Here is a 12,471-nt window from a genome sequence, read left to right as displayed (position 1 = left end):
CCATTATGGGTAGTTACTGCTTAAACCAGGTTCAGGTTCAGCATGCATCATGTTTTACTTTAATGCTGATATTACGTTCTTCAGCTTTAATCGGGGAAGCCATTTTTGTTGAATGTAATTAGATGCATTAACAGCTCACCAGGTAGCACAATTCTCAAAGGTAATTTACAATTTTTGGGGGAAACACTTGGCCTCATTCACCAATATCTACTTAAAAATGTGTTTCTTCTACCGTGTGCACACACAGAAATCACAGAAACTGAAAAAAACATTAAAGAAGCCAGGAATGATTCATGTTAATTATAATGATAAAAAATCTGAAGACGGCGCTGTACCAGACTCGAACCGTAATACATTTTTTAAATATTTTGTAGTGTCAGCAGTGGACGCTTGATGCGAACACAGAGAGCACTGCAACACAGACCTGGGTTCAGTGTGCAATGTGTGGTGCGGTTGCATCTCCTGAGCCATCTCTTATCTCAGAAAAGAAATAAACTCGGTTTTCATAATTAATAGGCTACACTTGGATAGAACATTTTATCTGAAAGCTGTAGCAGTAAAATCATGCTACATGTAGCACATTTAATTTGTAAAATGAGTATGTGAAATCTAGGGTGACTGCATTTGGGAATATTCTCCTCTTCCACATGTCCATGTGTTTCAAAAGGTGTAATCTTTTGCAGTGAAGACCAAATATTCGGTGTAAGTGTTCTTTCAACATTTACATATGTTTAAAAAGATTATATCAGGCACTGAAACTTGATGAATTATAAAATATTATGGTAATTTGAATCTTACTATACAGCTGTAGAAATAAAAGTAAAAAATACAATACCTGATTATTTTACACAAGCATGTCAGTTGTCAAGGGTTTTCGGTGTAAAGATTTGGTTCAAGAGCAAATCCTATATAAGAAAACATAGGTGGTGTCAGAATCTTTGTAAAAACTGCATAAGTGGGTTTTAACAAGAAAGTTCTTCTTGAGAACGGTTGGTGAATGAATCCCCAGTCTGTTCAACCACTGCTTCAATAAGGATTAATGAGCATTAAGTGAAGATAGTTGAGGTCTGAGTCGGGATGGCCTAAGCCTTGATGAAATGTTTATACCATTTGGTTTAATGCCAATTCAAATAATTAAATAGACTTGGTAGGCGATAGGAAAGTTGTATGTGTTAACACTGTGAAACATTGGTTAGTCAGACTGCCTCGTTGGCTTCTTCATATTCCAGTTAAAGGCCACTGGGGACAGTGTCTTGGTTTTTTGCATTCATTCATTTCAATGGCTGCTTCTGGCCTCTGAGAAGTGTTGAGAGTAGACCCAGGTCGGTCAAAGTTGTCAAGTGTTACTGTGTCACATGGATGCCTGGAGAAACGACAGGAGCGAGGATAGGCCCTGAACAGCCTGACTCTAAAGCCTGAGCTCCAATTATCAACCCAAAGAGCCTTCAGGAATCAAGGAAGGAAGGGAGAGAGAGAGGCGAGTGCATCTAAAGAAAAGCATAATCACAACCCACGGTGCAAACTATAGCTATGACACCAATTTAAAACTAGTGTAATTTCACAAACATGGTAGAAAGATAAAATAACAGTAGGTTCAGGTGTGCTTTAATAACGTGTCTATCATGCCCTCTGCATATTTGTTATTTGAACAGAATAATCAGGTGACCTGCTCAACACATAATGTGGCAGTTTTCTCTAGGTTTCTGGAGGGCTTGGTACTTTGATTGCTTGTCTCTGACATTTACAGCCAGAATGTCTTTTTTAACTCATTTTGTGTGACAGATGTAGCTCTAGGCTAGGCTATTGGACAGGCAATCAGTATTAGTGGGCCGAATCCTGTTGCCTAACATCAGGTTGGCCACCGTATTGATGGATTGGGGGCTGTTTTTGCCGTTTGTGTCATTGGGGCTTTGCATGAGAGCCTGCTTTGTGCAAGACATTAAGAGATCCATTTCTCTCATCATTGATTTATTAGTTCTGTTCTGTCACAGCAAAAATAGTTTATACAAACCTAACTCCTGCAGATTACACTGGACCATCAAACCAACACTAATGGATCAGTACTTCTGAAAGACTTTAGACTTGAAAACCCTTACTAACGCTATAAATAACCCATAATGCTCTCTAAAAGAACAATTCTAGTTTTACCCAAAGTTTGGGGAAATGACGATTGTAGGCAGTATCAATTGCAATGGAAATGGTGTTCATATCTCGTAGTTACACTTGTTGGCATCCTCTCGTTTCCACTTCCACTGGTCCAAACTCTCATTGAGCCGCCACTTTCAGAAGGATCAGAGCAGAACAGGCATGATAAGTGATGGTTTGAAAGGCCTGTTAGCCATGTTCCCTCGACAGCAACACACACACACACACACACACACACAAATCATTGTCCCTCCCCAGTCCGTGCCACCATGCTCTGCTTGAATAGCTAACCTGCTGAGTGAAAGCAGTATATTCAACTGTGACATGCAGCCACATGCTGTGTAAGTATGTGTATGTGCAGGTTATTGGAGTGCGGGTGTGATCAGCTTGGCCTCTCTTAGCTTTAGATCAATAGTGTTCTCTTGACTGGAGCACAGGGAAAGTGAGAAACAAAATCTAGCCTTCGCTGTCATAGCATCACTGAAACACCACTAACTAGCTCTCTGATGATTAACACGCTTCATAAACAATAAAGCCATTTTGCCACGCCGATTTCTAATTTCTCCAGAATACTTACTAATTCACCACTTTTGAATTTTATGCAAACTTTGGTGAGTTTTCAAGCATGTTTAGACCTTCAAAAAAGCAATTCATTCGGCAGACAATAATAAATATAATAATAATATCAATTTCAATAAGGCCTTTGCCATTGTTTGTGCTCAGGCCCTAATTAGACCTTTTTATTTGTTCATGCAAAATAGGAATGAGAAGTAAAGAGACCATGGATTGAAAAGTTGTAAGTAAAGAATCCATATCTAAGTTTATTCTCTTATTGTGACTTTGAGATCTATGGTATTTTTCCTAAAAGATATATAGTTTGACCTTGCAGACCTATAGATCCTAACAGTGTGAATGCTCTGAGTCTGCTTGTGTTAGTGTACTGTGTAGTAAAGAGAAGCAGAAGAGGGCACAGCCTAATGGGCTGTCACATCCCTCACTGCTCAGCTCAACACACTGACCCACTTTGGCTCCCTGACTTTGGTGCATTCTGCAGCACGGTTTTGAAATTCCTCTTGCCCTGCTGTTGCTGCAAGGCAAAGCAAAGGGCATGTGTTACACAGTGCAAGCATTGTACAGGGACAAAGAGGAGGTACTTTTTTATCATAAAGCAATAGAGGAAATGGATTCTCCCCGTACTCCTTTTTTAAAAGGTTTGTGCAGAGAAAAGGCCACGACTCTGCTGTTTTTATGAATACGGTCTATGAATCTTGCTGTTTGCAAGACTGATATTTGTGGACCTCTCACACACATTTTGAGCAGATTCAGAAGCGATGCGTTCGCGGCTGCTAGGTGTCAAAGACAGGCCTGCCGAGCTGCAGGCAGGGACTGGCAGAGCTGTCAAAGCTGTTGAAGTCACACAACGCTGTGCTAATGCTGGATGCTACAGAAATCTCCCATATGATCCTTTTTTCACAGTTTCACAGTGCGTGACCTTCTGTAAACGGCAATAACAAACATTTCCCCTCCATCTCTCACACACACACACACACACATACACAGGCACACACACACACGCACACAAAACAATCCTTTGTTTGTGTGTGCCTATGGAAGCTATCATCTCATGTTGGGATAGTGATGTAGTTGAGAGTAAACATGTATATGCATACTAGAAATGTTTCAGAATTATATTACCCTTTCTGGCACTGATTCCGATACCTGGACAATTGAATGGCGTATTGGCCGATGTCAAGTACCAATTTGATACCAGTGCATTTGATCAAATCACAACTTGCATAAGGTATTTCAGCCGCTGTATGCTCCTACCCTGTATGGAAGTGATGTTTGCTTTCATTGTTGTATGGCCTGGCTCAGGTTAAACCCTTTGAAAAACAAATGCATGCACACAATGAATGACATAGAAATTCGTATGTTTAAATAGTTTGACTGAACTGAGAAATAAAACAAACTCTCTGCAACATTGTTCTGCGTTTTCAGAGACACGCAAGCGCAAGAACCCCTTGCTTGCTTGCGTCCCCCTTCTTGCGTGCGTTGCCCAATTTTTGTAACTATATGACAAAGCTATGCAAGCCACACACAAAGAAGGCATCTCTAAGGTCGTCCTCGACAAAAAACGTTCCTCCACTTAGTGTTCTGGCGGTGAATTGCTTTGCAACACACGCAACCCTTGGAGAACCATAAATTAAAACGAGTCCATCAACACAACTTCGTGAAAAGCCGCAGTTGCAGAACCATGCGCCGGCCTTTAGACATCAAAGAAATCTATGACCACTGACATTATACAGAAACAACAACCTCATGCTTCGATGCTGTGTGACAAAACACAAATCAAGGTTGGCACAAAAAATACATCTCGAAATGCACAACAATTAAATTATTATTACTCTTTTTGCTCTTTCCAATGCCACGAACACTGTCATACATGCAGTGCATGCACTTTAATTGTTAACCTGACAGAGATGACTCTTTGGTCTATTAATCCAGACAGACATTCACATAAAATCTTAAGCTGCAGTGAAAAGAGGTTGAGGTGAAAGGACACCGGGCAGGAGATGACCAAAGAGAGGAGGATAGAGGATAGAGGATAGAGGACATGCAAAATGAAGGTGCAGGAGACCTGTTTTCAGTGCCACTTGAGACAAGAATGTAAGGGTCAGTGCACGATATGGAATGTGTTGTCACATGCACAAATATGCTGTCATGTGAATGACGACACACGGAAACACTTGCTAGTATGCATTTTGCCCGTCAGCAACAAGGCCAATTAGGCTGGCAGCGGCTTTGTGTTTGAACTGCAGCATGTGAATGTCAAAGCAGCCTGGAAACACAAAGGGGGGGGGGGGGGGGAGAGGCAGCCGATTCAGAGAGGCCTAATTCAACAGCACCTGCTAGGCTGCGGAATGAGTCACATTTGGCTTAACAACAACACATCCTCTTCTACAACATGACACATTCTACTTTGCTGTCAATCTTCCTCTGCTTCTTCCTCTAATCCATCATCTCCTCTTAACTTCTGTCCCAGTGAGCATTCCTAGCATTTACAAATACATGATATTCTTCAGGTAAACATTCCCTGGCTTGAACCTCAGGAAGAAAAGCATGATGCCAACACAACACATTTCAGCTTATCTTATTGTTTGAGTACATGGATGTGGCCAAGTGCAGAGAACAGAATTCTGACCTGGTGGGATTAGTTGGGGTAGTGTTATGGAAGTTGGAGGTGTGGGTATTTTAGGGAGCTGTAAAGTTCGATGTAAACTAGTCTTGGATGATCAGGTACGTAACAGACAAGCAGACACAGGCTGTTGCCATGTAGTGTTTACACTGCTCACTGTATAGGAAGATCCACCCTTTCTGGGACAATGACCGACTATAGATGTTAGCATAGTCTCTTAAGTTTGCGTAGGAAGACGCGTTATTCCTTTTCTTATAATACAAAAGTTCCCAGTGGCTCAGCTTGAACGTTGAACCAGTTTGTTCTCAGCAGGCTGTTATGAAACTGAACCCAATCTCCAGGGTGGTGTTCTCTTGATCTAATGTGATCTTTGAAAGAATGTACAGGCCTCTGTAAGCAAAGGTTTAAAGTTAACCTCGACTAGAGGAAATCTTAATCTGCTGTTTGTTCTGCTGCTGAGCTTTGTACCTCTATCCAGTGATAACAACTTTGAGGGGATGAGAAGATCTTAGCTGCTGTCTATCGGCAAAAGACCAACTACTGTCTGTCAGAATGCAACATTTGTTCATAGCCTGTCTCAGTCTGACACACAGGCTTCATTCTTTAGAGTGGTGAGACACCTACTGGTGGTTATTAGTCATGCAGTCATGTTCAAAGTGCTAAAGGCAAGAAATGATTCATGCTCAACATGAGGTTGGCTGAAAACTATCTGGAGCATATTGGAATCGTGTCTGTCAAATACTAAGTCACTCATGCTTCTTACAAACCAACTGAATAATGAGTGACGATGTAGCGGTCTGTTTTTTTTCTGATTCAGATACCAATCTTTACCCATCCAGTATCTTTATGTAATGAATTTGGGAAATCATTTCTCTGTAACATTTCAGGGTCAAGAAATGTCAGCAGCTGTGAATAAATTGATGAAGATGTTCGAGGGAAACGCTGAAAATGATACCAGCCATGATATCTCTGTAAATGGGCTCTGTAATGTCGTGCTTAACCCCCGATCTGCTCAGATGGATACCTGTTGAAACATCTGCATACACTATATTTTTTTGTAATGATTACTGCATTTCTCGATTTAGGTGAAAAAATAATAATTGTATGATATCGATTTGTATACTATAATAAATGGCATTGATAGTGTATATATGACTATTTGAAAGGAAGTTTTAGTAGGTATTTATATGATGCCAATGTTACTCCTGTCAAAGTTCCTCTCCCACTTTTTTCTGAGGTAGCTGTTACTAAATTTGATGGTTCAGAGGATGCAGAGGGATCCATCATCATTTGTTACTATAGCGGGTTGTTCATATCAGCATCCGGACTTTTTTGGCAGTGCTTGTTGCTGATGGCTGCGTGGGTTTTCCTCATGCTCAGAAGATTCATGCGCCCTTCCTCTCTCTTTCCCTTTGTTCTTTCACACAGAGAGAGCAGGAGCAGGTCTCACAGAAAGCAAGGACTTGATAAACAAAGACGGTGATACAGAACAACGGGCTAACCTCACTCCCAGCACTATGCCCATTTGACACACGACTGGTAAGTGTATCAACTTCTTTGTAAGGATAGCTTGTTTTTCACAATGTTTTGACAGCACTGTCTCTGTGCCTGCATGGTCGTAGGCTACCTCTGTTTTAACTAGAGCCAGACCGATGTCGATTTTTTGGCGGACGATACAAACATTAGGAAGTTTACAATACCGGCAAATGTAAGCATAACAATTTGAAATGCCAATGATTCCTAAGATTTCGTCATCAAACCCTAATGACAAAGAAATGGATTTTGTTCATAATATTTTACACTTCAAACTTGTATTTAAAATAACTAAAGAAAAAACAAATATGTAGAACCTGAATTAAGAAAATAAACCGTGTGACATTAAACAGAAATGATCATCTTTTTTACTTTGTTTGGTCTGTAAAACATCTGCCAATTTTCAGCCAACCAATAATTTTATCAGGCGCAAATTTGAACGGCAGTGATTAATTGCAGGAGCAGAGATGACTGTACATTGTTTCAGGTGTTTGACACACTGTACTGAGAGACAAACTAGTAAACAATAAAACCGAACAACCCTATTGACTGTGGTTGTAAACTTTAGTAGTAGATCATATGTTGAGTCATAGACGTTTTTTTTTTTTTAAAGTGATATTTTTTAGATGAAGACATAATCCCTGTATCAATGTTTGACACTTCATGTATTATGTCAGCGTAGGGCTAATTTTAAAAGACCCTGACTAGGCTGTGTGTTAACGTATGGTAACTTTGAGTTATACTTTATATAATTGTCCAATGTCCTGGGAAAAGACCGACACTAGTAATGGACCAGGAAGTAAGGTCATTGCAGATGTATGATTTTATAACCAGCAGAAAGACTTTGACTTGTAAACACAGACTAGCTACTGATTCCTGTGCAATTATTCACTGCTGTCAAACAATATGAAGAAGGTTGACATGATGTAGCGCTGTTTGTTCTGGCCGAGCAGACTGCAATGTGAAAGGAAGCAGGTAATGGTATTTGAAGCAAAGGTGGTTGCCTGAGCCTTGAGTCCACCAAATGCTAGGAAGAAACATACTCATGCACACGCACGCTTGCAGGCCCGTATGGGCACATAGAGGCCTGCATTGTCAAGTAGACAGGAGATGCCTTAGCTGGAAAATTTGACACAAAATGTTGGATACAGCCCCCTGGCACAATTTCAGGATTTAAGTGCATGTCTGAATGCAGCTTGTTAATAATCCTTTGGTCTGTCTCTGTCTACATATGTGTAGTTTTAGACAGGAATATTAAAATATACAAAATTTGTTTCACCAAAGTAAAAGGGACAATGTTGGGTCATTTCGGTCATTAAGATTTGAATAAGTCTTTGTATAGCTTGTGTTGTGTATTTGTCATTCACATTTGTACGTTAACATGGTTCTCTAAGTAGCGATGCTCTGTGTACTGTGAACGACACATTATGGCATGCATCCATAGCATTAACAAACCAACTCCAAGTTACAGCAGCCATTTTATGTTTTTAAAAAAACAAACAGTTATCCAATAAAATTCAGTGAAAGTACCTGGAGAGCTTCAGGATTACATACTCTGCTCTGTTGACCAGAGAACTTTTTAAAATCCTTCTGGTCTAGAGAGTCATTGAGTGGCAGTAGGTCTTGCTGTAGTGCTGTGTAAGCCGTTTAAAGTTGTGGCTCTAGCAGCCAGCTGGCCCTCTCCAAACCCCTTTCACGGAAGATCTCTTCTTAACACGCAGCCTAAGCTCCTTCTGTCTTGTCCGGTCTTATGTGTAGTAAGTGACAGGTTGTGAAAGTGTATCCATATGAAATTACAAATGCCTGCTGGGACGATTCAATAAAACATTTACTGACGGTTAATTTAGTTTAATATTCAAGTCAGGAACCCATAATGACAAAGTGAGTTCTCAACAGGAGAGGGTGCTGCTGCACCAAGTTGTGAGGGATGAGTCTCATATGTCGGCAGCTGAGGAAATAATGGTCAAAATGTGGTGCTAAATGTACCAACTGACAGTGTGTGTGTTTTTATTCCTAAGGGCCGGCTGGACTTTGCTGCATTTGAGGATGATGAGTTGTCTCCTGCACTAGAGCTAGATGGTGTGGGAATGATGGACCTCCCTAATGGCCAGTCAAGCATCAACACCAACGCTGGAATAGTCTCTGAGGTGAGGCAGCGCCCACTCGCCATGCCTCCGTTCAAGGTGTGGGAAAAAAGCAGGACGAACGCACAAGGAGTGTCCAGCTCTAGTATTTTATGATTATGAGGCGACAGGAAGTGTTAGATGTTTATTTTGATTGGAATACTTAGTCCACACTGTTTTCTTTGATCAACCTCTTTTCCACATCATATCTGATTTTAACCATGAGCTGCCATCATTCTTGTTTACCTGATACCTTAATCTGAACTTTTAAACACACCATTAGATTATAATGTTTGTGTTTTACTTCCATCAGAGGAGCAGCAGCTCTGAATCTCTCAGTGATAAGGTCTCTTCAGAGCTGAAGAAGAGTTTTGATGCTGTTGTGTTCGATGTGTTGAAGGTCACTCCTGAAGAATATGCAGTAAGTGAACTCTACTTCATCTTTTAAAACTGATGTTCTACCATGTTTGGCCACAAGGGGGCACTCTTAATCTTTGTCTTGTAGTGTCACTTTCCCCTGGTATGTCACGAAGGTGTTAAAAGGTGCTGTCAGTAAGTGTCATGACAGTAGTGGGCTGTGCACATCCTGTTGCGTAGAATGACGTGGGCGCACGAGGATGTGGTGGTATTTTAATTAACTGTTTTATTGTTGATCTTATATTTGACAATTAATGATTTGTTCAAATCCTAATAATGTAGGCATTACATTGATGTATAGGATTTTGGCAAATGCAAATTCAACCATTGTGGCTTACTATAAAACTGCGTGTTTCATCTCTTCCAGGGCCAGATTACACTCATGGATGCTCCTGTGTTCAAGGCCATCCAGCCAGAGGTGAGCTGAGATCAAATCAAATAAATTGTTTTTAATGTTTATAATCAGTCCCCCTTATCTCAAAAACTACAAAAAAAGATTTTCCTCTATCCATTTGCTGTCTTTCCCTCTGTCCCTTTCTTTTCTGTAGTTCATCCTTGCATCCTTACCATGCCGTTGTAAACTCAGCAGCAGCTGCAATCAGAGCTCCAATGCACAGCCACATATTACACTTACCATCTTAGTATCTGTCATTCTCAGTCTTGCCCACCCTGCATGTTGCCTCAGTGAGGGAGGCTAATGCTTTTTCTCGTCTGGATTGTCAGACCCTTTCGGTTAGCTGACATGGATAATCTGTGTTTAAGGTTGGCCACTGTGGCCTTATGAAAGCAGGAGAGAGACCACAGCCCAGTTTGCTGTGGCCCAGTCTGAATCCGGCCTTTGCACGTGTGCAACACTTGGCGCTTCTCAGTGAACACTACGCACACGCCCTCCTCTGGCATGACGTCATTCCCAGACCTGCAGTTTGTTTTAATTTAAATAACAATATCATAGTTAAGCTTGACCTGTCTGATCCTGTAAATAGTTTGTTGTGTCTGAGTAATGGGAAAAACCCCAGTTTGAGGGGATTAATCAAACATTGATTAAAGCCCCACAGCTGTGTCCCAAGTAACATTGTTTTACTGGCAGCAAAAAAACGATTGAGTATTAAGAAATATTTCAAGCATTCCCCCAAATTGCAAGACAAAATCAAATTGTTGATTGTAGGGATTTCATTATCATGATTAATATTATTTTTACTATTCTTGTTATTGTTCTCGTTAACCATGACTTATTTTAAAAACTACTGCCACAGAACTCAGCTACAGCATAGGTTGATGTAAGCTAGCATTAGTGTTAATATATCAATACAGTGATTGATCAGTGACCAGCTGAAACAGAAGAGCTGGGCACAAACATATGGGAACATATGATAAGTGATTTTAGAGCAGCCTGTCTATTGGATTACATTTGCAGTGTATTATCAAAAAAGCTGAGAAGCATACAGCAGCAGATTCTATAAAGGTAAAGGAAGAGTATTATCATGCCTGTTCTTTTGTATATTGTATTTATATCATATTTAAAAATGTTGATTTATGTTAGCCAACTGGACACTAAACTTGTATCAACCCCAGAAGTTACTGTACCTCAGATGGTCACATCCAATACTATCCCTCGTTACCACAGTTCCCATAATAGGGCTGATGTCAGGCTGCTGTATTACAAAACACCCTCAATAACAGTCACGTTTTGGGTATAAACATAATGAGTAGATCTCTAGTAGTTGTAAACTTTAAATTACTTCCATAATTGGTGATTATATTTGGATCCCATGGCCAATCTGTTTTTAGAGAAGAGTGGATGTTCTTACATGAGCAGACTGATTGGCTAGTGACTTTAACTGGCCATCGGTTGTGGACTCTAAGTAGCTTTTGTCTTGGGAGTACTGCTGTTTCTTCACTCAGAGGGAAGTCATTGATATCGTCTGGACTCCAGCCCCATCATCTAAACTGCACCGGGCTAAGATCACACAGAGGTTCATAAAGGTTTTCATAAATGCTTTGTTTGACTGACTGACCGACTAAGTGGGATTTACAAGTCTAATCTCTCCCTGTATTTCAGTCCAATGTAGCAATTTGGAAAATAATGGCTCAGCAAAAATATTTAAGTAGCAGGTGTGTGTGGATGTGGTTTCACATGCTTCAGTGTCCCATGTAGAGCCACTAAACGTGGGATTGAGGAACAATGCTGGGAAAAGAGAGCAAGAGAGGCTGTTTGGGAAGGACTTTTGTTCTCTCACTGACCTGATTGAGGGGGAGAGCTGACAAGGAGAGGAAGGTTGCAGTGTGGAGGGAGAGTAGGGAGCAGAGTGTACTGTACACACTGTGACCCGGCAGCATCAGAGTGCACTCGAGGGGCTTTTCCTACTTTCACTGAGCTTTTGTCTCACAACACTGGCTACCAAGAAAACTACATAGCTATGACTGAGCTGAACTCGGCTCGAGTTTCCACTGCTGTCAGTCTCACAGACGCATGATGGTAAAATCAGGTGCGTGTGTGTGTGTTGGTGCACGCCTGCAGTTTCACTCTGTCCACTGTCTGAATAGGAAAATATTAAATAACTTGGTTAAAACCTTGAGATGTGCAATAGTGTTTTTACTGACATGCAGCCATGTCTGCCCTTTAAGCACCCTTTAACTGCTGTATTACTCTGAAATATACAAACTGAGGCTACTGATAAAATTGGTTGTTGCCATCTAGTCTTCCTCCTGTAGTGGGCTTTGTATGCTCTCATAGTATGATAGGAAAGGGGTCCAGGTTCTCTCAAAGTTCTGTGTGGAACCTTTCTGAGTATATCCTATTTTCTCCAGTTTCAAGAAGGACATGGTGTCTCTAATCCATCTACTGAATGTGGGAGTTTTTTTTTCCTTCCATAAGAGTAGTATCAGACGTCTGGCAAGCAGAGAGGTGAAAGCTATGACGACATGGGCCCTACCCTTAAGAGGACGAGTTTCAACAGTAAAGCCAAAAATGGCACATAATGTGTTTGGAGGGAAGACCACACCAAAAATGTTAGCGTAAGCCTGAAAGATATCTGCCCAAAATTTTCTGAGGAGAGG

At 40.8% G+C, this 12,471-nt stretch overlaps 1 protein-coding gene across 4 annotated transcripts in view; it reads left to right on the top strand.

The window, feature by feature from the left end:
- The window catches only part of ralgps2 (Ral GEF with PH domain and SH3 binding motif 2), a 71,263-nt gene that overhangs the window by 14,571 nt on the left and 44,221 nt on the right, over positions 1-12,471 (top strand). For all 4 annotated transcript variants that reach the window (XM_053430249.1, XM_053430246.1, XM_053430248.1 and 1 more), the window contains exons 2-5: positions 6,770-6,880; positions 8,893-9,021; positions 9,311-9,418; positions 9,782-9,832. In XM_053430249.1, the coding sequence (XP_053286224.1) occupies positions 8,962-9,021; positions 9,311-9,418; positions 9,782-9,832 (219 nt within the window). In that variant the 5' untranslated portion in view covers positions 6,770-6,880; positions 8,893-8,961. The remainder of the gene's footprint in view (positions 1-6,769; positions 6,881-8,892; positions 9,022-9,310; positions 9,419-9,781; positions 9,833-12,471) is intronic.

This window comes from Pleuronectes platessa, chromosome 9, assembly GCF_947347685.1.
Source record: "Pleuronectes platessa chromosome 9, fPlePla1.1, whole genome shotgun sequence".
In the NCBI taxonomy this organism is placed as follows: Eukaryota; Metazoa; Chordata; class Actinopteri; order Pleuronectiformes; family Pleuronectidae; genus Pleuronectes; species Pleuronectes platessa.
This window is presented reverse-complemented; position numbering and strand designations above follow the sequence as displayed.